This window comes from Chlamydotis macqueenii, chromosome 3 (assembly GCF_036417535.1).
Source record: "Chlamydotis macqueenii isolate bChlMac1 chromosome 3, bChlMac1.mat, whole genome shotgun sequence".
In the NCBI taxonomy this organism is placed as follows: Eukaryota; Metazoa; Chordata; class Aves; order Otidiformes; family Otididae; genus Chlamydotis; species Chlamydotis macqueenii.
This window is the reverse complement of record NC_141558.1, coordinates 11,151,122-11,177,753: the sequence shown is the minus strand read 5'-3', so window position 1 is coordinate 11,177,753 and position 26,632 is coordinate 11,151,122. Positions and strand designations below refer to the sequence as shown.

The 26,632-nt window shown below is 46.5% G+C and overlaps 1 protein-coding gene across 1 annotated transcript; it reads right to left on the bottom strand.

The window, feature by feature from the left end:
- Positions 1-4,184: 4,184 nt before the first annotated feature.
- OSR1 (odd-skipped related transcription factor 1) lies at positions 4,185-12,350 on the bottom strand. The gene is made up of 3 exons (XM_086744824.1): positions 12,068-12,350; positions 5,971-6,663; positions 4,185-5,410 (listed from the first exon to the last, which is right to left on the bottom strand). Exons 2-3 carry the CDS (start codon positions 6,615-6,617, stop codon positions 5,275-5,277), a joined length of 783 nt encoding a protein of 260 aa, XP_086600950.1. The 5' UTR covers positions 6,618-6,663; positions 12,068-12,350; the 3' UTR covers positions 4,185-5,274.
- Positions 12,351-26,632: the final 14,282 nt, after the last annotated feature.

Below are 26,632 nucleotides of genomic sequence, written 5' to 3'. Positions count from 1 at the left end.
TAGCTGGCAGTGGAATTACAGCCCCAGAGAGCAGTCTAAGGGCGGATGTGAGCAGGAAGGGGCAGAGACGTATGAGCACGGCAGGGATTCTAGAAGAGCTTGGCCTAGTAAAGCGCAGAGCCAAACCGCTCCCACACAGCACCATGGTGAAACCACTGTTCTGCTAGCAGGCCTCATGCCAATATTGCTGCAGGGCGCTGCCCTGTGTCATGTAACCATGTCTGCTGGGTATCCCTGGCGTGGTGCTGCACCAAGCAGTATGGACAAGAACAAAGTTTCACCAGAAGCTATGAACATTTTGGGGCAGCTGGGTTGTTTGGTTTTTTCCTTTTTTTTTTTTTTTTAAGTTCTGCTGGATGCTGAGCACACTTCAGCTGCTCCTTGAATTTAAACAAGGTAAACTTGTCTGTGTAAAACAGCTTAGTGTTTGTGTCTCCCAGGCTCAGAAGCGATTCTAAGACAAGGAAAGCTTCCTGCAATGCTGCAGCTCTCTGACCAGTTAAATATGCATGTGACCAAACTCAGTCCTCGTAAAACCCAATTGACTTCATTCAAAAAACTCCTATAAAGATGACTGATGTCATTGGAGTCCCACCAGGGATGAATTTGGCCCATGCCATTCCTCCTGTTTAGTCACTGGATAGGAATGTAGAGAAGAAATGCATGCTGGGCCCTACGACTCCATCTCTCAACAAAACTGCCAGGTCTGAAAAAGCATTACACGTGAATATAAATTTGTCTTACGCACTCCATTAGATCTCCCAGATCAGCCACTGCTTTCAGCTGCCCAGGTACAAGTCAGAATATCTCCTTTCACTACTGAGGGCTGAGCAGCAGTTTCTACATGAGAGTGCCAGGCCTCTTGGGAGCAAAAGCAGCAGCATTATCCACAATTTACAGAGGAAGAAAAAAAAACCCAAACAAACAGGGAGCTGAAGTGATTTGCTTCAGTTCATATGTGGTGACAGAGGTAGAAGAGGTATTGAAACTTAAGTACTTATGGCTCCTCGCCACTTAGGCCATGTATTCCTGCGATACATCTTTTTAATTTCCCTCTCCTTTTCTCATCTCCGTTCTCCCCTGCCCCCAACCTCATCAACATTGTCTGTAGCCGCACAAATGGGAAGCTGGGATTAATCCATCCCTAGGGAAACTGGGATTAATACACAACTCATGCGGAACCTTTAAAAACCCAATGATTTGTGGTCCCCTTTTCAGAGGCACATGTAATCCACAGCTGAAAAGTAACTATTTGTTGTTCCAGTGCACATTCTGAGAGAAGCTTTTGCTCTGTTTCATGAATGTACACTGAAGACCCTATCTGACAGGATTTCTTCCTGCATCCAACAAAAACCAGGCTGAGTAGGCTATACAGAATCAGGCTCTTGCAGAGTAGTAACAGTTTATGGGCAGAAAAAGAATGACTGGAATGCAAAGGGGGGAAAAGAGAGAGAGAGATGTCCCAAAGACATCTTTACTTTTTCTCTTGTAAGTGGAAATGGTTAAAAAATTAATAATTTTTTAAAAAAATTTTAAAATTTGTGTTTCCCTTGTAAATCGTACAGGAAGAGACAACGAGAGTCAGGTGGCCTGGTTTTTACTCTTGCAAACTCACGTTCTGTGATGCTTTTATAATGAAAATGCAAAATTTAAAGCAACTGTGAAAACAGAACCAGCTCTCGATTGGCAGACAGAGGCCTAAGTAAGTTTTAGTCACTGCATGAACATCAGATTAAAACACATGCAAAGACAGAAAAGAAAAAGAAAGAAAAGGGTTGTAATTAATCATTTAAATTATTTGTGATCCTGATTCAAAAGGCACATTTCCCATCTAATTCCTTTCATTTATTTTCTGGGTTAGTACGAGTTATCTCTTCTGACTGTCACGATTTCATCTTTTCTTTGCTTTCCTTGGAATCACTGAACTGATACTGCCTAGTGAAATTCAAAACACAGGAGGGAACAGGCAAACTGTTCACCAGTGCAGCTGAGAGCATGACCAGAGAGATAGCCTTTGTTTGCACAAGGTCGAAAGCGGCCTTCCGGGAGAGGAAATACACACACGTACGCGTGTAACGCAAATGACATTAAGAGGCTATGCGTGCATCCTGTACTCAGTATGCCCACATAGTTTTAATACATCTGTAATTCTGATTATGTCAATTCTGGGGATTTTTTTTTTTATTGAACATAAAAGTACATGTCCAGGGAAATTCTTGGCAGGCAGATCACCAGGCTTCAGCCGTACAAATGAAACGCTTCTCATGCCCAGCTGGGAGAAGCAGTTTCCCCACCTTCGCGATCCTGCAGTTATAATGGTTCCCAGGAACCAGTGACTGACACGGTTTCTTACCTCGCCACGGGTGTTTCAGTATCCCGGTGTTAAGGAGATGGTGGAGTGACCGTGGGAAAGCCTCAGCGGAGTGACCCTCCCTGCATCCCATCCTCTTTCCCTTTGGACCCGACTCGGATTTCTGCCTCGTGGTCACGACCCTGAAAAGCGACTGGTTCGAAGCGACAGAGCCCTTCGCTTATCCTCCTCCACGATGGGACCCCAGGAGCATCCCTGTTCCTTTACTCTATGCGACGAAGGGCACCAGAGGGACGGGGAAGCTCATCGAGGATTTTCTTCTCTGAATCTCCCTTCAGAAGAAACGCACGGCGCGGGGGGGAAGAACCACCCGGCCCTCAGGCTGGCAATTAAGGCCGCGTCAGCGCTCGGGGCTGCAGGTCTCTCCCGGGAGAGGCGCGGGGTGCCGTCCCCCTGTCCCGGCAGCGGCGCACGCCCGGCGGCAGGCGGAGACCGCCCGCCGCGGTGGCGGGGGCGGGCGGCGTTTTCCGAGGGGAGCTCGGCCGGCAGCTCCCGCTGGGCTTTGCCCAAGGCGATGCCGCTGAACCCCACGGGAGGAGCGCGGGGTGGGGGGTGCGGCCCTTCAGAGGCAGCGCAAATCGCCCCCGAGAGACGCTGGCCGAGAAAACGCAGCGCGGTCGGGCGCGGCGCAGCGCAGGGATTCTCCCTGCTCCTACCGAGCTCCGCAGCCTGCCCAGCTCTTGACTCAGTCACCGTGCGCTCGGATCGGTGTCCAACGAAAAAAAAAAAAAAGGAAGGGGGAGAGAGGTTTCTCCCACCTCCCCTTACATTAAATGAGTTACAAGCGCAACTTGTTTTTTTTTTTTTTTTTTTTCCTCTGTCGTTGATAGGATTCCTTGACCAAATAAAGAAATATTTTCTAAAAGCGGAGCGGAGAAGAAGGGGAAAGCAACCGCTTGGGGCCGAAGGACTTTGGAGCATCAAAGCATCAGCGCTTCCGCAGCGCAAGATCCGCAGGACTCGGTCCAGTGTGACTTCAGATGTATGGCTGAGCTAATTTGCAGAACGCTTTTCTTATCGCGGGTGGGGGGGCAGTGGTTTGTGACGGGGGGAAGGGGGTTTAGGGTGTGCCGAGGGGGACAAGAAAGGACAGCAAGAGGCGCTTCAAAGGCTCCGGCGGATTCCCCAGCCCCGAGCGCTCTCCCCCGGCCCGACCCAAAGCGGCTTCGCAGTGGAATAAACATCTCTGACCCAGGACAGCTGCCGGCGATCAAAGGCCGCCCCGATCGGCGCTGAACCGGCCGAAGATGCGGCTGAAAAATGCCCGCTCCGAACAAGCGAAGGGCAGGGTGTGCAAGGGCCGTTCTGCCCGCAGCGCCCAGAGGTTTGCCCATCATTCACCTGATTTGGTTTGTAACGCTCCTGACACCTAATCTTATCAGCTAATACCCCAGATTTAGTTACTCAGGACGATTTTTTTTTTCCACACTAGCAGCAAAATTATTTGACTCCCTGAAGGTCTGTTTACTTTTGTCAGCCTTAAAAAAAAATAAATATTAAAAAAAAGGAAAAGAAAAAAAAAGGGGAAAAAAAGAAAAAAAAAAAGAGGAAAAAGGAGGAGGGAAAAAAAAAAAAGAAAAAGAAAATGAGGAGGGGGAAAGCTTATGCATAGAAGAAAGATTCAGACTTTCCAACGCTGGTAGAAACAAGCACTGAGGAAATACCAAGTTACCTCAAAAAAAAAAAAAAAGAAAAAAAAAAAGAAAAAAAATATTCTGAATATTGGCGGAGCGGGGTGGGTTTGCTAGGTAAGAGACCAGGAATCAAATGAACACATAGGTAGTCCATGCAAACTTGCCTGTAAAATAACGATTTATTTTAATACTTAAAAAACACACACAATCCAGTGATAAATGTCAATTACCAATAATCAGCATAAAGTGCCAAACAGCCATACAATTTTTTTTTAATAAACAAAACTTATTGGAATGTCTCTTAATTTGAATACACTGTTCAGAAAGCCAGCATTTAAAAAAAAAAATATGCTCTCAGGTTGAGATTTGTTCTCTCTTATCAGGACACATGAAGACTTTAAAGTACCACTAAAACCACATTGTGCATAGCGTCAATTTGCCATATTGCTATCTTTCCTTCCTCTGGGTTTTTTTAAATAAGTCCACAAGTTACAAACCTCCTCACAGCGCACTAGACCACCAGGCAAAGAAAAAAAGGTCTCCATGTCCCATGAACACTGATTTGTCCCGAACACTAGGGACCCACAGGTCTAAGATCTGGATGCATTTTCTAGCTCACGATAGGACTCCCCACTTGGGAGGTTTAGGTCATTTCCAAACATTAATTTTCTTCTCCTTTTAAGAACACAAACTAGCAAATGAGATTTGCAAGTTGCCCTTCTCTTTGTCCTAATGGTGCTGTGATGAGAAACCACCATTTCAGTTCTTAATCATCTTCTGGAATTCTCTGTTTTTCCTGAAGTGTAAAAATAAGAAGCTTTATACAGTCAAAAAAAAAAAAAGTATAAAATAAGAGGTTGTGTCTTATTTAAAGTAATACTTTTGGAAGCTACGATTCTGGTTTGGTTTTTTTTTTTGGTTGGGATTTTGGGGAGGGAGGGAAAGAGGCTTGTGGGTTTTTGTTTGGTTTTAAAGAGATTCCTGTTCAACACGTGAGCACCACCTTTTGGCATAAAGTTTATCAAAGCCACACAAGTCAGCTAGCATTCTCTGCATCGTTCATATATATTTTAAATGCAAAATAACCTTTTCACCCACGATTTAGGAAGTTAGTTGCTTGGACGGGATGGGGGGGGTGCTGATTTTGCTCTTTTTAAAGTACAAATGAAAACAAAGCGAAGTTCAGTGCTCCCATCCTGAAAGTTTTGTTTCTGCTCTGGTTTTGGTGTAAAGTCTGAAGGGGAGGAAAAGTTCATAAAAGTTGGAGATTCAGCACTTAAGTTTGGCAGGTTTCAGTTCCTTTACTTGCGTGTGCAGTGTCTTGTGGACAGCTAGCGTTCTGGACTGGCAAAATCCTTTCCCGCATTCTTGACACTTAAAAGGCTTTTCTTTAGAATGGATATATCTAGGGAGAGAAAAACAATTGAGATGTCAGAAATAACCAGCCTGGACTCAGCAGTGATCTACCTGATGGAGAGCACGCTGGAGCTTCCTGCACCTACTGCTGAGACCGAGAGTGCTGGAGTGCGGCACTCGGGCAGTCATCTGTGTGTGTGTGCAAGAAGAGAAAGGAGTGACAGAGGCGTACAAGGGTGTCTTTCCTAGGGATAAAGAGCTTCTCTCTAACTTTGGGGTCACCGTGCTGTGCATCTTCACGACACTTCCAAATTATCACAAAGGCAGAGGACGCAAGACGATGCAAATGGATGCTGAAAATGTCTGTGGAAGCTAGAAAGGAGGCTGTGCAAGTCATTTTTGCAGGGTGAGTGAGTACAACAACAGGCCTGTCTTCCAAAGTGAGTTATCTGGGCTCCTCCACCAGCACTGGGCAGAGGAAAACCCAGAGGGAATGCTGCTGTCTGGCCAAGGACATGACTTTCTTACAAGCACCTTCATGAGTGTAAGTGGGTAAATAAGAGAGTACAGATAGGCCAGGAAAGAAGGATAGGAGAAAAATAATCTTACCTGTGATCCCTCAGGTGATCCTGTCTTCTGAAGGCCTTGTGGCAAATATCACACGTGTAGGGTCGTTCATCGGTGTGGGTTCTTTCATGGATCAAAAGGTTGTAGGATTTCGTGAAGTGCCTGCCGCAGAATTTACACACGAACTCTTTCTTGGTTTTGGATGGTAACCTTCCTCGGGTGGGTTTCTTCTCTGGAGAGAGTTTAGTCACCTCAAGCAAAGAGCCCAGCCCTGGGGTTGAGCTCTGACTGTCTGCTTGTCCTAGTTTAGAGTGGTCCTCTTGTGTGGCAGCCACTGCTAGGTTGGCAAAGTCAAAGCGGGGTTTGGCTTTGAGAGTCACGTTGGTGGCCTCTTGCTTGGGCTGGATGACATGTGGGAAGAGTGGGAAGGTCGGCAGCTGGAACCGTGCATCCACCAGGCTCGACACGCTGGGCACCTTGGAGAAGGAGGAGCGGGGCAGATGCATGGCCGGGTACCCCAAAGTCCACTGGTGCAGGTGTACAGCATGCAGGGCACTGAAGCCATAGAGGTTGGAGAGGTGGTCAGAGGGCACGGCGGGCAGCCCATTGAATGCTTGCAGGAAGGAGTAGTTGGTGAGTTGGAGGGAAGGATGGATAGGCACTGGGGCTGGCAGAGTCTTACTTCCCATGGTGTCTGCTCAGGAGGAGGATCTTGGGAACAGGGGAGGAAAAGATCTGGAAAATAAAGGTAGAGGGGGGAAGAGAGAGAGGGGGATTTATACAAAGATAAAAGTAGAGGGAATTTCTCACCTCACCCCTCACTAATGCCCTTCTCCAAAACCTCAGGAGGAGGCTGCCTTGGACTTGGAGAGCCCTGTCCAGCTCTTGGCTGCAAGTGTATCCCCAAATGTCCACAGACTTTCCCTCTCCCCATTCCTCACACACAGAACTCGTGCCCCATCCACAATCATTCACCCCCCAACAACATCTCTATGACACGTAGACCTGTGATGATCCTCTGCACCGGGACAGCAGGGAGACACAGTTTTGGCCCACAAAGCTCAGGTTTCTCCCATGGAATTTAAAATCCCTTCCTGGGTGCCCTCAGCCTTTAGAGATGATGGGATACCGCCCACTATGTCTGTCCACAAAAATTGCCTTGAGTCCTGACCTTTGAGGTGACGTGGGGAGGGGGCTACAGAGAGTTCGCTGCCCCTGGGTTGCTCACCTCCCTGAGATCTGGCCTCAGCCAAGCTTCTGCCTCTGGGCTGCTGGAGGGCTCAGAACCTGCATGCCTTTCCTCATTTAAAAACAGAAAATTCCAAATTTTTGAGGGGGGAGAAAAATAACCCTCCCTCCTACGTACTGCAAAAAGAAATGGGAAAATGCTGAGTCCGGGTGACAAATCTAAAGTGCCATTTGCTCTCATTAGGGGGAAGTGCCTGGCTTCAAGCCCACATCCTAATCTAGGCAATCGCTTAATTAGAACCCTTCAAAAGGCAAAAAAGGCGAGTGCTGGAGGGACCCTTCCCGTGGGGATACCCAGCCCACCAGCTGCAGGGCCACAGGGCCCTTCCCTGGGCTGGATGCCACCACTTTGCTCTGTGTTTCAGGGTCCCACCGAGCCCCCAGCCTCTTCTCTGGGCCAAATCTTTACCCATTCTGCCCTACAAGGAGGAAGGGAAAATGCTGCCAGGCAGCAGCATCGAGGCGCATCTGGCCTTGGCTGCTCTCAACCATTTGGCAGGAGATGCCTCCCAAGGTTTGCTGGTGGGGACACAGCTTCCCCTCTTTGTGGGTACAAGAGAGCACCCACAGCTTTTGGAGGCATCGCATCCCTGCAGCCTCCTCCTTACTCCACAGCCCACACTCACTTTCCCCCCAGCAAACTCTGGGATTTGCCTTCGGCAGGGCAGTTTTACAGTCGGATCCCCATAGGGTCCGCATAAGATCCCGTGTAGGGTTCCTGCTGGGTCACCATAAGATCCCTGCAAGATCCACACAGAGTCTCAGCAGGATCCTCACAGCACTCAGCCGGGAGGGTCACTTCATCCCCACACGAGGAATAAAGCCCCTTTGGAGAAAAAGAGGCAACCAAGAGCCCCAGAGCAGTAATTGTCCCTCTGGGCTGTGGGGAGGTGGGAAGTGGTGGCATTAGAGGTCTAAAAGACCAGGGAAACAAATCTGATTTGTATGTGGGCTGTTGCCTGGACCAAGGAGCTGCGGCAGGGAGGGTGTCAGAGGGAGAAGTTCACTCTGAGCCACTCTATACGCCGGGTCCACCTTTCGCACCGCTTTACATAAGTAAGTAGCAAGAAGAGAGACTAAAACCTTAGAGGAATTCAGTCGCAATGACCCAGAACAAGACATTGTGACATTTTGCTTTTTTTCAATTGGATGCGTTTTGCATAGTGGCTGATTGGAAAATGCACACATTAAATTCTCCTCTCCTCTTTTTTTTTTTCTTCCCTTTTTTTTTTTTTTTCTTTTTTTAACTATTTAAGGCCGATGAATCAACCACTCTGTTCTGTTCGTCGACTGGGGAAATGCTTTTTATTTTGTTAGTGCTGCCTATATGCTAGGCATGTCCACTTCACAGAACAGATGCCTCGATCCACGACCCTGAAAACAAAGTAGGTGGAAAACTCTTGCCCGAGTACCTGAAATGTCTGTTTCTGTCTGTCACAACGGCTCCGTGTCTATTTTCCTGCCTAGGTAGTCCTAGATCTCTCAAGCGTGAAATATGCTATTGCAAACTGACTTAGTTTCTGGGCTTATCCTTCTTTCTTTCTTCGTCTCTTTAGCAAACACTTAATATGAATATATAAGCAAAAATCTACCGTGTCAATTTGGGTAAATTCTTGCTCGATAACATTTAAAAATTCTCTTTCGATTTCCTAAACGAAGAATAGGGCAGAAACCAAGAGAAATACAGTCGGGTCATAATTGCATCCATTGCACCCGCAGTTTTTTCCTCGAGCAGTTCGGTTATTTTTGAAAAGGAAAAAGAAAATTAAAAAAAAAAAAAAAGAAAACAAAAAGAAAACGAGGGGGAAAAGGAGGAAGAAGAAAAGGGGAGGTGGGAGCAGAGTGTTCACGTTGCTACAAGTTTCTTGGCAGTTTTCCAGAAATGTAAGCTACACTTTTGCTCTGCGCGACCGGGACAGTCAAAAATATAGATGAAGAGCAGAGGATTTCATAAAGAGGTCCCCTCTCTTCGGGACATCAAAGCGAACGTGTCTTACAGCGCAGTAACTCTCCGCTCTCCCTCTTGCCCACAGAGAGATCAACGCTTCTTTGATTTCGGTGTCACCTCCACCTTTAATTCTGTTTCATGTAAACAGATCGTTATCGGGGCTGCTTTTTTTTTTTTTAAATTATTATTTTTTTTTTTTAAAGGAGACGACCCTGCGAGTTCTCTGCTTGAATTCCCCCATCACAATAAAACCGTGCGGGGTTTTCTTTTCTTAACACAAACTAGCTCGGTGAGTAATTAAGAACAAACCACTTGTGTTCTGACTGAAATAAAACCCGCTCATGCCAAGATAAATTTACCCTGCAAAATAGGATCATAAACTTGAAAGACTACATCTGTCTCCAGCTTTCTTACCCTTTGTCCTGTTGAAGATACGGTAATGCTATTGTCCAGTTGCCATTGTTTTAAGGCCATTGTAATCTTAACCTTCCAGATTAAATTCTACCTCCCCTATACGCCAAAAAAAAAAAAAAATAACCCTTAAAAAAATAAATAAAAAAATCCAGCCGGCTTTTTACTGGTAACATAGCAAGGGGAAAAATTAAATGGATTTTTAAGTAATCTTGTGACTAGTTGGTATTTTTCCTTTCTACCTTGAATTATCAATTTCCGATGTGTCCTTTGAAAGGGATATTTGTTACATTAAATACCTGACTCATAAATAATGAGGTTTGCTAATTAGTTCCACATGGGAGAATGAAGGAGGTAAATTACCCTGAGAACGTTGCTTATTTTTACAAACATGATAAAGTAGCAGGCATAAAATGCTACATTCTTGGGATAGCCTCAAACTACAGCAATCGGGTTCATCTGTCAAAAAAAAAAAAAAAAAAAAAAAAAAAAAAAAAAAAAAAAAAAAAAAAAAAAAAGCCCCTCTGTTTTTCCTGAATCCTTTAAAGTCTGGTAGCCCAGTCCTTTCGGCTGCGGCGCATCGGTGTCCAGCATTTTGCCACCAGGTCGGCGACGACTCATTTTGTCCCCTTTGAGGGGACGAAATTTTCCCTTCCGATCAGTTTAAGCGAGGAAATAGAGCTTACAATTCGTCTGTGTTTGGGAAACTAATTGGAAAGGGAATAAAATCGCCCTTTCGCTCCGCATTATTTGAGCGTGGTGCTCTTGAGGAATAAAGTGCATTGTTCAGCACAGATTTATCCAAAGTATTAATGAAGTGTGCAGAATCTATTAAAGCAGGTTTATTCGGGGCTAATTGAGCGTGAAAGAGTTAATTGCTCACATTAATGAGGACTGGAAGGACTCAGTCAGCATATGCCTTGGATATCTCCACTCAATCCTTATAAAATCATCATTCACATTTTATCACGAAATCCGCGTTGACAAGTTTCTCCAGACCACCGTTGTGAAAGAGCACGAAGGCAGCAATGGTAATAACCAGGGTCCGACCGCACCAGCCCTCGCCACACTACTCGGGGCAGCCTTTATCCGAAACAGCAACATAAAAAAGATCAAAAAAATTAATAATAATCCCCGGGGTGGGGGAGGGGGGAGAGAGTGGCTGCCGGGGCGCGGTGGCCGGGAGAGGGTGGGTGCCGGCCGGGCGGCCTCCGGGGGGGACCCGCAACCCTCTCCCTGCAGAAGTTTCTAGGTTGGTTTAGGGGGGTTGTGTGTGTGGTTTTTTTAATCCCCTCGGGTACAGAAAGGCACCCAGCACACGATTAATTCCCTCTTTCTCCCTCGAGAAACGCCCGGTGCCTCCTCCCCGCACGAGTAACTCGTTCTTCCCCTCTCCCGGCGGCAGGGAGGATTTCTTCCCTCCGTGCTCCTTCCCTTCCCACGGCCACAGCACGCACAGCCGCGGGTAGGGGGTACAAAACCTCTGCGGTGACCCACGCCCCCGGGGGACACGCAGGGCTCCGGGCGCATCGCCGGACCGGGCCGCCCGCAGCCCGGCTCCGCCGCCGGGACCCCGGCTCCGCGCCAGCCCGGAGGTCGGCCCTTTCTCTCGGAAAAGCTTCGGACTTGCTAAACTGGACCTGCTGTGCACCTGTCCGGGACACGGCTCTCACTCTCCTGCCCTGCTCGCGTTTTATCGGACCATGGCCGCAGCGCTGCGGTAACCTCCGAAAAGCTCGATTTTTATAGTTTCCCTCCCAAAAGCCAACTACAACAACTGTACGCTAATCCTCGGCTTTGCGCTGACACTTTATGGTCTCGGCCTCGAGAGTAGCTCCGTCCCTCTCTGCACTGAACTTGTTTTAATCCATTCGGACAAATATAAACTTCAGACTCATTTCTGTTACGGCCTTGGGAAGAAAGCAGAGAAGGCTTGTCAGGCCTTAAAACACTAAAAATGGAGTATGGAAGAAAGAAAGAACAGAAGGAAAAGAAAATAAAAGGAAGGAAAAGGATAATAATAATAATAATAAAAAAGAAAATAAAAGGAAAAGGGGGAAAGAAAATAAAACGGGAAAAGAAAAAAAAAAAAGAAAAGAAAAGGCAAGAAAAGAGGAGGGAGGAAAAAAAGGAAAGGACAGAACAGAGAGGAGAGAAGCTGAACGTTCAAGTCCATAAAGGACATTAAGGCTTCTGGTTTGCAGTGACATTTTTAGCTCGGGTTAAAAACACAGCTCCTCCGCGAGGGGGGATAAACAACTTTGAAAGGGGAAGACAAATCTTTAAATAGCACCAAAATATTCAAGCCCCGTGTGAAGTCTTCCCCCAGCCCTCCGCCCGCCCCACGGAGCGCGGTCCTCCTCACGTGAGCCACGCTGTCCCCACTTCTGCACCATCCAGGGGATGGTGGGAGGGGATGGGGGAGAGAGAAAGGAAGGAGGGAGAGAAAAGGAGGTGTTTGGATCGATATCCCCAACCCCCGAGGCTTGGCAAAACAAGAACCAAACAAAATGAGTTGTTCTTTTTATTTACCTAATCCCGATCTGCGCTCCACCGCTGGCAGCAGTTAAAAGATCCTGGGCTAAATTGGAGCTGGTAAAATAAAATAATAGAAAAAAAAATAGGGAAAGAAAAAAAAAAAAAACGGAGGACGGGCTAGGTCAGTGTCTCCGCTGGCCCTGGCGAGCACAGCTCTCCCCACCCACCCCTCCGCTCCTCCGGCGGGCGCGGGCAGATCCGCGGCCAGGTGTCCAGGTGCTCCGGCTGATGGAGCCGGGGCCGCTCGCCCTCCTTCAGCTCCCGGCGCCGCCTGCGTGTTTGCCGCAGCGCCAACGCGCCTGGGAGCAGCCGAGCTCAAACTGAACCGATCCCTTCCCTCCACCCTCCTCCTTATTTCAACCCCCCTCCTCCTCCCCACTCCTCCCAGCTCCCCCCTTCAACCTCCCACCAGACTCCGGGCATGCGCACGCAGGGAGAAAGTTTCTGGCTGAGAAGAGCCAACTTTTCAACCCGCTTCTGCTGGAGGAGCGGCAGCCCTGGGGCTCGCAGCCCGCGGACTTGTGATCTCCCCCCACCCTCCTACTCCCACTCGAGGCATATCCCCAGGGCCAGCTCTGCGCAGCCCCCCGCGGCGGAGTGGCCCCCTCCAGGGTGGGGGAAGCGGGGCGGGGGGGCCTTCGTGCCCGTGCAGCTCCGCGCTGTGGGGTGGAGGAACCCACTCTCTCCTCTGCGATGCGCGGACGCGCTGCCTGCGCCGGCCCGACCCCTGCACCGCGCCGATCCGCACCGCTACCGGCTGGCCGCGCTGCGCCCCCTCCCCGCGGGACGGGATTCACCGGGACCTGCGCAGAGAGGGGGAGAAAAGCAGAAAAAAAAAAAAAAAAGGGGGAAAAAAAAAAAGTGGAGGGAGGCTGGAGGGAGGGATCTGCTCCCTCCGGGAGGATTTTGGGAGCGCAGGTCGTTCTCCCTCTCTGAGAATCCTCTGAGATCCTCTCTCTCCGGGAGGGTCCCGGGAGCCGCTTTCCTGTGAGGGGTCCACCCCCCCCGGGTCAGAGCCGCTTCCCACCCTCCCCACCAGCCCCCTACCGCCCCAACATCCCAGCCGGTCCCCTCTTTCCTCAGCGCCCCTGACCTCGGTGCATTCCTCGCCTCCGTCCTCCCGCGGCGCGGGACGCTCTCTGCACGCGCCCCGGGACGGGTTCCGCGGAGTGCCAGGTCCCGCGGATCCCCCGCGGACCGGCACCCGCAGACCCCTGCTTAGGTCCGAAGTGGGGAGTCGAACGACCCAGGCGAAGCAAAATAACCCTCAAAAGAAAAAGGTTAAACGCACTTTATAATTAATCTCGAGGCCATAATCTCCTCGCTTATTTGTTTTCTATTCATCCATCCGTTCACACTCCTTTAGATCCGTGAAGGGGGAAAAATGGCTCGGGTGTATTACCCTGTCCCGAGGAGCCAGGGTAACATAATACGCTAGCGAAGACAGATCCGTCAGGATAACACGGTACCGTGCTCAGGGACACGCGTGCGGTTTTTTATTGTTCGTGTCACCGCCGTTGTTACACTGATTTTTGCCCATCTCCGAAGGAAAAATAAACAAACAATTTTTTTTTAAAAAAATCAATAAAACAGCAACAAGAAAACACTACGTTATCATCCTGCAGAATAACCGTTTATGAGCACGACAGTAGCGTGGCGAAGTCAGCCCCAGCACTGCCATCTCACACCCCAAACATCCCTATTTCTGGGGAGGGTCTGTGGTCCAATGCTGATCACTGGTCTGGGCCGGCGAAGAGATTTTCGTTCCCTCCTTTTGAAAACGAGTGGCGTTTTTATGAGGCAGAGGCGAAGCAAAGACCTCATCCCGGCTTCTTCAGTTTTCTCTCATTTCGTGCTGTTATTTTCTTTCTTTCTCTCTTTCTTTATGATTTCCTCTCCTTACCCCCCCCCCCTAAAAAAAAAATCCCAAACCCCAAAGCTTGCACTTTTATTCCTGTTTTGGGGGTCGAAGTGTCGATAGTGTGATCCCGTGCCCGATGCTGTAAGCTGATGCCTTAGAATAAGTTCGCGTTTTCAAAAATAGTTTTTAAGTCCTGTTGTCAGAACACGAATGTAGGATCCCCAAGTGTCCCTGAACCAAGAAAGAGACCGGAGATATACTCTTCTAACTGGAGATTTCTCTTTTCCCGGAGGAAGAGTCTTGGTATAGCTGGGGGTGGGTGCCTGCATTAATAAAACAAAAATCGCAATTCTCTTTAGAGAAGTAGCAGATTAGTTGAGATGGTAAACACGACAACAGCAATGATACCTGCACGTGCTGCCTTCAAGGCAACAACAACAACAAAAATGCACTTCCAGTTACAGAAACCATCACTCCGAAATAAATACTTAAACATCGAAATAAAGGGCAGTAAAAGATCTCAGTGTCTAGTGGGGAGGGAGACACAGAAAATTATTCCCACGCGAAAATACTTTATAATCAAAGCGGGTCGTTGGGATATTATTCCATCCCAGAGTATTACTGGAAGCTGTAGCTGAGAGCTGCCTGGATAACGCATAGTCTGATATTTACGTATTTGTTAAAAAATAAAAATATTTGGACTTGTCAAGCCACTGGCGACTGAACTGAAGTTTCGGGTTAACTGTCTTGTTAAGTGCATTTGGTTTAAATATCTGGTGTTTAAGTTATGAAGGGTATACTGTTCCAAAACCTTTATTCTCGGATGGATTTTTATGATGTCCCTTGCTAATTTGCATTATGTCAACTTGTAACGGTGGGGAACCGAATACCGGGAACGGGATACAAAACCGCTATGAGCGCTGACACGCAGGGAATACGCCGCGCTTTTCCACAGCGAAGATCTGCTGTCGATTAGGAATGTTACAACTTCAAGAGACTCGTAAAAAGTGGAGGCATCTGCTCCCAAAGCCAGCCACGTTTGTAGGATTTAGACGTGACAGCGAAACCCCATTCGTTTCAACAGAAATTTGTGGGGTGACCGGGGAGACTGGAGCCCCTGTCCCTATTTCCCACCTGTATCCCTTTCCCCAAACCGTCCTCATCCCCATCCCGCCCCTCGGATCTGGAAGGTGAAGGTTGCCCCGGGGCTGTGCCCCTCTTTTTTTGGGGGGGGGGGGGGAGGGAGCAGCATTCCGGACAGCACCAGCCGGCCGCCTCCGGGGCTGCCTCCCTGCTCCGCGCCTGGCCCCGCCGCCGGTGCCGGGAGGGAGGGGCGGGGGTCGGGGCGGGGGGGGCTTCGTGCACCACCTGCGGATCAGATCTGGGGGCAGGCGTAGCCCCTCTGAGGGCATTTCTCCTTCCCAAGCCCGCTGCGCTTTTCGCCTCAACGAGTCCTGGGTTCAAGGGCTGACACTGCGCAGCGCAGGTACCGGGGGTCGCCCCTCCTCCGGCTGCAGCTCGTGTGGGTGCCGGGTACCCCGGGATGCACCCACACGTCTGGTGGGAGAAGGTTGCCCATCCCGACTGGTGTTCCCTTCCCTTCCTCAGCTGGGGCACCCGGCTTCACCTTCGGGACCCGCTTAAGCTTTGCAAGAATAACGATTCCCGGCCCCGTCCCGTAGCCCTGCGCATGATAATCCTCCCTTCTGCTTCCGTGGGACCTTCTCCCACCGGGGAATAGCGCTTGTCCCTTGGGAAGTCTTTTATTTAGGAGAAACAACCGTGCCACTCGCGAAAGCATCAGCCGCGGGCGCCTGGCTGAGGATTGCGGGGGAGAAGCGGGTCCGACGGGGCAGGGTGGGGAGGTTTGGTTTTTTTCGGCGGGTTCCAGGGGCTGCTTGGCCACCCGGAGCCCAGCAAAAGTGGGAGATGGCTGTCCAAAAGCACTCCCAGCCAGCAGCCCCACGGTTCTCGAAGCTCCCAGGGGAAGGGAGCGGGGAGCAGGGCAGGGAAACCGGCTGGGCTCGCCGGCGCTCCCGGAGCCGCTCCGCGCCTGCGGCTGCGCCGGGAGGGACGGAGCCGGCCCCGGCAAGTGCACCGCAGGATCCCCCCCGCGCCCCTATGTCCCCTGGGACAAGGGACCCCCCCACCAAACACAGGCCCCCGGTTAGCAGTGGCACCTGGGGGCTCAATACATTATTTTTTTTTCTTCTTTTCTCCTTTCCTTCACTTTGCCTGTTTTTTTCCTCTTCCTGCGGTTTTGGTGTTGACCGCGGTGAAGGATTAGAGCGTGCAGGCTCTGACCGCTTCCCCGGGATAAACCAGACTCGGATGGAAACGGGAGAGGCAGAAAGGGCCGGGAAGGCGAACGGGCCCGTCGGGGATGAGGGCGGAAGGGAGCGCGGGGGGCGGCGGGGTCAGAGCCGGGCGCTCCCGTACCCCTTTTCCCAAACTGTTCCCTCCACTCAGCTTCTCTTGGCCCCCAGTTCCCTCCTCAGGTCTCGTGTAGCCTTATTATTTTGATAGCTGCTAATGACAAGAGACGGAAGAACAGCGGCAAAGAAGGCGGGTGGAAACTGCTCCCGCGGTGCGAGTAAATGCACTTCTGATAGTAACTCCCGCCCCCATCCCCCAAAACCAAAATAGGCAGAGATGGATACGAGGTTGCTCTGACAACATTTGCGTTTTTTTTTTTAAGAAAAGAACAACAACAACAAAAAAAAACAACAACAACAAAAACCCCCTAACTTCTACTTCTAGGGCTCCCTGAAAATAAAAGCCAAACTTTGGATCATCTCCATTTTGTTAGCGAGGGGGAAATCGTTTGCTTGATTTTTAGTGCGGTGCTGATGTGACCCAGTGCCCCAATGCACTGCTGCCCTCGCCAACGAGCTACTGCGGGGGGTGGGGGGGGGGGGGAGCGACCACCCCCCCCCCACCCGTGCCCACCCCTGCCCCTGCGCAGAGTGGGCTGGTCACCCACCCAAGCCGCGACAGACCCCTGCCAACAGCTTCTGCCGACTGGAGAAGAAAATCCAGAGCACGGAATACAGCGGTGGGGGATTTGTCTTCTTCGGGTATTGCAGTGGATTTTGCGAGCAACTGATTAAGTGCACGATCGCCCCCCCAACTCCCCCCTCCCCATCTCCCGTGTACACACCCCTTGTTTGCAAAGCGGTGTGAAGTCGGTTGTGTAAATGATTCCGCTTTAACTTCCAGCCCCTTTAGATCACTAATAATGCCGTGGTGGTGCTGCTCGCACTGCTGCAGTGAGAGTCAGCGTTTCCATTATAATTTCCTATTTTCAGGAGTTTTTACAGTGGTCATAAAAATTCAATCCAGGCTCATACTTGGCATCCCAGGGCTCCTCCCAGGAGTCATTTCTTTTTGTTGTATTTGAAAGAGGAAACCATTTATCTGTTTTTACATTACAAGAGAGCAACAAAAGGAAGCGAAAGCAGGGTTTGGAGAACATTTTTGTATTTTATATTGCTTGCTTTTCCTCAGCTTTACAGTATCTGCCATAGATGTTAAAGGAGTACAGTGCACAATAATTAATAACACATGAAAAACCGTCAGGTTATGGAGAAGCCAGAGTCCGCAATCAGAACTGGTCATAGTAAATATCCTTTACCGTTCTAAACATCCTTGCTTTTCTAAACTGATAATTTGCTAGCAATACATCCAAAATGTAATTTGATGCTGGAGGTCACTTTAATTTAAAATGAACTGATCATTTTTGAAATCCAAGAAAGTTTATGTATGTGCTCCTATTTAAGAAGAATTTCCTAAAAGTACAGATGTTTTCACTGCAGATTTGAGGGGTCTGTCCTCCAGCCCCCTTTGTGCAAGTATATATATAACAGTCAAATAATCTTTGGATTTAGGTGTCCCTAAGTATTCATTTATATGATGGATTGTAATGGCTATATGGTTCCCTTGAAACCATTACATTTTATCAGGTTAAAACCAGCTTCTTAAAAAAGTTCGTTTAATGCAAGGGTGGCTGGAATGATTCGTGTACATTGCGCTCACTCACATACAATTCCCATATCTGCTGGAAATTCTATAAGAATTTAATAACCCCACAGAAACCAAAGGTTTTGGTGACAAGAACTCAGAATGGGCCTAGGAGACAAAGACCAGAGTGAATTGGGACGCTCAAGTGGAATGCCAGCAAAGCCTGGACATCACATCATTTTGCTGTGGATTATGCCTATGCCACATGTTTTACAGAGAAGTCCTTTCTCTGCTGCTATAAAATGTACGTTTCTACTAGCCTGGAAACTTAGTAGGGGTATCCTTCAACTCATCCATCTCAGGTTTGGCTAGGAAAAAGGATCTCAAAGAATGGTATCTCATAGATGTTAAAGAATTATTTCTAGGTTGCAAAAAAAAATAAAAGAGGTATGTATAGAATTAGAGGCACCTATGTATGTATATATACATGCACATGAATAAAAGGAAATTAACTTTGTATGTGTGTGTAGACATAGGGAGAGATTAAGACAGACAGCCTTACAGTACGTGTGATAGAATTAGGAGTATAAGAACATTGATTCAAGGAATGTCTTTATCTTTTGAAATTTTTGGAATAACATGTGTTTGATAATGCTTGTATTTACTATAGCTAATGGCTAACGTAGGACTCCATAACTTTTAGGAAATGACGACAACATTTGCTTGCCGTGGTCTGTGGAATCAGGATTCCACAAGGTTTATGTTCTCTTGAGGGATTTCATTACAGTGACATTGGGCTAGTAGCCTCTAGTGGATCCAGTACTTCCTGAATGCAGAGGAAACTCATTCTCTGACCTCACTTACACCTGTAACTCAGTCCGGATGTGTTAGTTCTCCAATTAAATTGTTGCACCTAATGTAGGAATGTTGGCTCCCAGATTCTTCAGAGAACGGAGGTAAATCTAACCCACATTGAGATCTGATTCACTTTTCAGAGAAACTTTTATTTTTTTGACTGAGCATATGCTGGCACATACACAGAGTCAATGTTCCCTATTTTAGGCATCTCAATTAATTGCCTGAAGGTAAGTGGGACGGATATCAGTCTTTTCTGTGTCTGCGTTTTTATCAGGCTTTATCTTCAGTAGTTAATAAGGTACATACCTGTAGTAGCTGATAGATCATACACCTACATGACAAGAATCTTGTTATGACTGAAAAATGAAACCTTTTTTTTTGTGCAAGAAGTGGCTGGAAAAGCTTTTCCTAGGACTTAGCACAGCAACGCTTCATGGCAGCGATTCAGCATCTCCTTTGGGCTTAGCAGGACTGGAGATAGCAATAGAAACAGAACTCCAAGTTTGATATCCTAATCACACGGGATCTTGTTCTGGCTTTGTTCACTGCCTAGATCCTGCGATAAGTAATGAAACAAGGCTCTAAGTTCATCCAGTTGCCAATACTCATATCTTCTCACCCCGGCAGATGGGGCATCAGAGCCCAAAGTCTTGTTGAATCCCTGTGCGGTAGCATGAGGGGAAGTTTGACCAGAGTTTGTGCTGCAGAACTCCTAGCACCCTCTTTCCAGCACTGTGAGGGATTTTATTTGATGCACCCAGTTGGTGCCATGCCTGTTCAGAACAGAAAGCGGAGTGAAGAGGCGCTGAAGATTGCAAAGATCCTGTGCAAACCCGCTGTGCAGCCTTAGACAGGCTTCTGGGGCAGCTCCTCTGTTTACTCACAGGCTACAGCTCAGAAATGTGGGTGGTGTTTTAAATATCCTGGGCCTTGGAAAGCCTTCAAGGGAGGTCAGGGCCTGTCCCAATAGTCAAAGGGGATCAACTTTAAAAACAGGCTTGGGACATTCACTATTTCAGTGAACACTTGGGACTGCCACTATTTCAGCTCCTGTGCAGTGACAGGGGAATCCACCACAGGACTAAAGGCACCGGGGTCACCTCCCCTACTGCGCACAAATGTCTTGTCGATAGATGGGGACCCAGCACCGCTTCCCGTTTGGTTGGCTGCAGCTCTGCAGCTAATTGACCAGCACTGCTGGCAGATGCAATAGCCAACCCTCCGCAGGGGACAAGGACTTTTTTAATTCAGTGACATCAGTCCCCAGTCCTCTAAACCGCATCTACACCTCCTCTCTTCTATAATACGATGACTGCCAGAGGCTAGTTGATCTCTGGCCACACTGCCGACATGACCGTGTGACTTTGAAGTCATTCTGAGGTTACAGTTTTCTTCCACAGAAATCTGTATGAGTTTTTGTGATTGACTTCAGGGACAGTAATATCTAAATACTGCAGTACTGTGTCACTGCGGATCCAATTTCTTGACTTGTACTCAGTGGAAAGGTGTTATTTTAAAAAAAGTGGTGTTGTTACTAATATAGAACCAGTGTCTGGCTAAAGTACAAAGAAACACTGATCTGTCAATAATCTTATTATTTAGAACAACCCTAAAATGAGTTTTATTTAGGATACTATATAAGAAATCAGAATTTTAGTTGTATAATCGCTCACAAAGTCTTTCCTGTTAGTAGCAGCTTCTAAATATATACCAGCACTATAGAAAAAATGGCATTCCTTTTGTTATTTTTCTTTTTTTTACCATTAGCTTTTGAAAAGGCTATAAGTTCCCACTGCAACTACATGGAAATAAACCTGAGGGATCAGCTAAAAGTCACAAAAGAAGAGGAAGTTAAAAGTGAGGTCGGAAAGATAATTTTCTATCATACGCAGCGATGCTGAAGTGTTGGAGATAAAGGTCATCTGAGGGGGGGGGGGGGGCTTTGTGCCACCAGGTGATCCTAAATAGCACATATGCTGTAATACCTCCCCAAGGGGAAGGTTAAGTACTGACAGAGTTTCAACCCTAAGCGAGAACTTCCTGCTATTTGTGGTTTGGGGTCAGACCCTTAAGGTTATTTTGAGATAGGTTTGTGTATGTAAAACTGTAGGAATAATACAGTCAGGGCATTATTGAACAGACGGGACCGTAAAAATCTGTTCTTGAGAGCGCAATCCTGAAGAAAACTCGCCACCTGCTGGCAAAGGCGCTGCTAGAGCCGCTTCTTTCCACCCAGCATTTGCTAAAATCATTATTTGTCCATTTACAGCAGCTGAAATCGTCCACAGTTCATGCTCTCTTCAGTTAAAGCCTGGATTTTGGGAGCTTCTGCCTTAGAGGAAAAAAATAATTTCCATCTGAAAAATCTCTGTGTGACACTGTTTTGCACTGGGGTTTGAAAATAATCCTAGTCAAACATTTCAACATGAAAAATAGTCTCTCGAGGCTTAAATGTTTTTGTATGGGTGACTTTTGTTAAATGCTATTTTAAAATGTATATATACTCTTTATTTCCCTTATGATTGTATCAGGAATCTTTGTGGTTTCCTTTGCGATATTTGTGTTGCCACAGAATCTTTTATTTGCTGTTACTACTTTTATTTACTGTTACTAAATAGTAACTGGAGATTTTGACATCTCATTAGAAATAGTTCTCATTCCTGTAATGGGGAAGGGAACACCTCTCAATGCTAAAGCTCACCATCTTATGACTTACCTTTTTTCATGTGGACTTTTTGGTAAGCAACATTAGACTGAGAGAGATATGAGGTTTTTTTTTTTCTGTCAATTAAATAAGTCGGGTCTATAATGTTACTTTTTTTTTTTTTCTTAGTGTCTGCACTACAGTCAGCTAAGCCAGACAAAAGATCCCAATCATCTGCTTTGGGTAGACCATTATACAATAACTCAAAACACAATATGTACATTCTTCACAGCTAGTATTGGGTTCATGTTTTCTTGGTGAGGATTGTGAATGTACAAGCCACAGAAAAAAAGATTCACAGCCAGCAGGTTCTGGACTCAGCAAGGGAGAAGGCAAGAAAGGCTGGGTTCATCCAGATTCAGTGTCCCGTGTGAGGAGACAAAATGGAAATATTGGCTAGAAGATCTGGAATAATTAAAAGAGGTTTCTGTGAGTTTATTTATAAAATAATGGGAAAGGAGTCTAACAAAAATACAAACTCGAAAGTAACAATTTCTGCTCAGTCTGTGGTAATAAGGATGATCAGAGAACACTAGAGGAACAAGCAAATGCAACTGAAGCAACTAAGGAGAGGATGACACCAGTGTAATTGTGAATGAGAGCACTGAAACCATGCTTCTCTGCCCAAGAAAGGGGCAAAAAGGGTTATGAATGAAGAGGATTAGGTCAACTGCTTCTACCAAACTCACCTGCAGCTTCCTTCAAATCACTTAATAAATTCTCTGTTCTGGTATATCCATCTGTAAAAGGCAGGTAAAAGCACTTACCCAATTGACAGGGATTATGCAAAGAAAAATATTAGATACTATATTTCACAGAGGGAAAAATAGCTGCCAGAAGTCTCCAGCTCTGGAGCCCTCCGCACAGGAAAGACATGGACTGGTTGGAGAGAGTCCAGAGGAGGGCCATGAAGGGCTAGAGCACCTCTTCTATGAGGACAGGCTGAGAGTTGGGTTTGTTCAGCCTGGAGAAGAGAAAGCTCTGGGGAGACCTTATAGTGACCTTCCAGTACCTAAAGGGGCCTACAGGAAAGGTGGGGAGAAATTCTTCAGCAGGGCCTGTTGTGATAGGACAAGGGGTATGGTTTTAAAATAGAGGGAGGCAGATTCATACAGGTTATAAGGAAAAATTCTTTTCCAATGAGGGAGGTGAAACACAGGTTGCTTTTACTTGCAATATACACATAGATGTCATGGAGCACAAGGAGAGCAATAAGCTGAATCAGAGCTACAAAACAGCAGAAACAGCAGCTGCTGTAAGCTCATATCCTGTCTGTATCTTCATGCCATCTATGTTCAAGTGGTAGAGAAAGAAATCCAAGAATAAACAGTAACATAAGTGCTAGGACATTTCTGGTTGGTCAAGAAAGCTTTAGATAAATTCTGACAGAATAAGATGGAAGATCTGAGCAAGGGTATCTCATATCTCAGCTGAGTATGTCCAAAATTAGGGTGTTGACTATCCCAAATAACTTCACTCTTTCTGACTCTAATGGAAAACAATTCCTAACCTAACCAGCTGAAGACATTTCATATGTCTTAGAACTAGGAGTGGAGCCCCAAAACTGAACCTAACCTCTTCACTAACAGCTGTTCTCTGATCAGACATCACTACTTCTGGCTAGTTACTACCCTGTGACCATCACCATCCCCTCCCAAGGAAGAGGAGCAAAGCTGGAGTCAGGTAATACTGCTTTTCTCACCTGTGGATAGCTATCCAAGAAAGAGGTCTATGCTGTCATTTTTCACTGTTCGTTGGAAGCTGCAGAGGCTGCCTTTTGAATAACGACTCTTAGTGTGACCCTTAGGGAGGAAAACGAAGATACAACTGAGATCCATAGTGAGGAGAATGAACTAAGATTAGAAACTGAACTTGGATGTTTTTCTGAGTCAAGGCAGTCTGGTCCTCTCGTCTCTGGGCGTCTGTTTTTTTATTGTCTTCTTATTAATTTCTTATGCACCATTGTAAAGCTACTTAGAATTATTTTGGGGTTTTTTTTTGTTTGTTTATCCCTATTAGAAAGCCATTTAAGACTCTAACATTCCACACCTTATATCTCATGAGTCGTTTATTATAACTATGTGTTCTTGTGCTAATTTATACTGTCTTCCTTGTTATTCCTCTCTCTTGGCTTTTGTATTCTAAGGTAAATAAACCCTATTCAGAAAGATGGGTAATTCGTGTCCAGCTTCCTTTTCGACGCAAGTTTCATTTTGAATTCATACCTAAGCAAATGATACAGATGAAGACTTAATTATGGCTTCTACAGCAATTTAAGTGCCAAAGGTACTAGGTACCCAAGACAGGGTATGCTGTGTTTGCGTGTACAGTCACACTCATCCATACAAATAGGCTTGATGAGTGTAGACTGTCTGAAATATAGTCCCCTGTGAAGAAAGACTGATTATTCACAAACCAGACAGTTGTACAACTTACCTGTTTTTTTTCCAATTCAGTTGATCTAACCAGTGTTATTGGTTACAAATCTGCTTTCTGAACAGATACATCCTGACAGTGCACGTCTCAGTATTTGAAGCCTTGCTGCATACAGGCCAGCTGAGTCTCTTTTCTCTTAACAGAGATCTTGAAGCTTTCTTCTCTCTCTCTGCTTGGCTCAAGGGAGAGGGTCTACTGAGGAAAGAGAATATGGAAAAGGTTATGATCTTCAAAGATGAGATCCTTATTGTGGCTGACCATACCCAAGCTCCATTTCTTCCACTGAAATCCAGACAGTCCTGTCCACTGCATTGGGACTGGTCATGTTTCCATCTGGGGGCCATTAGCCTCTCCCAGTAACATCTACCTTGAACAGCATAGGGCTAATTCAAACCAAGAGGACAGCCGCACCTGCTTCCTCTCAGCCAACAGGGCAGCTGAGCATCCAGATGTTTGTAGCTGCGGTTGAGTTTAGATATTTTCCATCTACTTCTCACAGGAACTAACAGTATTGCATTCCAGTAACCATACAATTCTGGCTTCCTGTCTTACAGGACTGTAGTATCCTTTTCACCTTTTTTGTCATTGTCGAAGATCTTCCGATTATGTTTCTCTTTTCACCAGCAAAGGGTTGTTTTTTTTTTTTTTTGGCATAAATACTGATTCTTTACTTTTTTGTTCTTGACTTTTAAAGTCAGTGTAAAGTTAGCTATCACTAGAATTAGCTGAACTAATGTATTGCTAAGTACAGAGGAGGTGCTGGGGAATAATTGACTGAGTAACATTTCAGATCAGATGCAGCTTTCACTTATCAGATGAAGCTCCATCCTGTGCAGTGGAGTTTTCCTTCAGTCTCTACGACTTTTAAAGTGTAGTCATCATTGGATTGCATTGGACTTAAATTCCACATGCAATGGATTCTGCAGATACACAGCGAGTTTTTACCACTCTGATATATGGACAGCGTTTAGTATGGCCTGAAAAAACAGATGATACAGAGAAACTAGCAAAAGTTGGTTTTTTTTTTTTTTTTTAAGTTTATATTTGCTGGGTTGTTTTTTTTTTTTTTTCCTAACCTGAGTTATCAAGAAAGTGATCACTGGTAATCACTACTGAAACAATTCCATTTTCTGAGGAGGAAGTGCAAAAAAAAAAACAAAACGGAAGAGCACCAGCTTATTCAGTTTTAGAAATCTGCAGTGTAGAATTTTGCCTCTGGAGTAGGATACCTTAGAATCAGTGGGAAGAAGTAGGCAATTGCAGCGTGCTACTCATCTAGCCTATTTTAGACCCTGCTCCTTTAGCATTTGCTGCACACAGATACACTCCTGATATATTTCGCACAGAATCACTTTCTCATGTTGCTTGTGGCCTTCAGGCCTTCAGAATACAAGGTGGTAAAAAAGGTAGTCCTATCCTCCTCTCGCTTGATCTATGGTTGCTTTGGTGATGCTTCTAGCAAGCCTTGCCGAATAATACCAGTGGGTAGGGTGCAGCCTTTGCAATGCACAATCCTGTCTGGTAAGACTTGGCCTGAACCCACCAAATTTCTTATTTAGTTAAGCGAAAGTGATGTTATGACTCCATGACTTCTGTAAACCATATTTTTCCAAATAACACATGAACATGCTTGAGTCTTTTAAGTTTATTAAAGATTAATTATTTGGCGGGGTTTTCTTTTTGGGAAGGACAACAACCACCTTTCATTCATCACGAAAACAGAACCAGTCGGCTAGAATGTGCAGAATTCATTGTTGAAAGGGGTATGTGTTGGGAATGGGGGGATGAATGGCTCTGGGTAACCTTATTTACCAGCTCTTATAGCCAAGAAGAAAAGACGTCTGAGTCCAATTTCCTTCCTGTGCCATCTGTCATTGATTATGCATTTACCTTTTCAGCAGGTACAGGTTTCCAGGAGGGATAGAGTTAGAGGCTCTCTTGGTATGAGATATTAACCCCTATCTCCTATTCCTTGCTGCAGGATCAGATGTTTCTCACATTGCCAAAGCAATTGGAACACAAGTTTTGCCACCATCACATCACAGGAGAGGAAACAAGATGTCAGAGGCAGGGAGAATCTCTTGCTATGTTCATGGTGAGCGAGGGCAGCCTGAATGGATAAACTGATTGCAGCCAAGGCTGAGGTTTGGAGCTTGCGCCTTGGTGTGCACTACTTTATCTAGCCCTGCACTGAGTGTATGTCTCTCCCGGCATACAAGTCACCATCCTGGTACTGTGCTGTTCACTTAGGGGGTGTGTTTAGTTCCATTTAAGGTCAAAGGATAACATTTACAAGTGTCAGAAAAAAGGACCAAAAGGAGAGATTTCCACAGTTCCCAAAGAATGGTCCTAATATATGGTTTCATGACCAAGCACCATTTGTGGATGCATAGGGACAAACTTGGGCATTTGTGTGCATGTGTGTGTGCACGTGTGTGTGTGTGTGTGTACATGTATATGTGTGTGTGCACAAAAGAAAAACATGTTGCTTTCTTTCATTGGCAGTCTAATGCTTTGGGTACTTTTACACAGGATGGGAGCAGAAGGTTCAAAGTTCTTCAGGCTGGTGTGGGTCTGAACCAGTGTCCCAGCTAGAAGCAATATAATAAAAGATGTTTGTCTAGTTCCCATCTATTTTTTAAGAGAAGTGTCTGTGCATTGAGCATAAATCTGCTCGGATTATCTCCCTTTTCATATCCTAGACTTTATGTCTATAGGTCAACAGCGCTTATGCTGGACT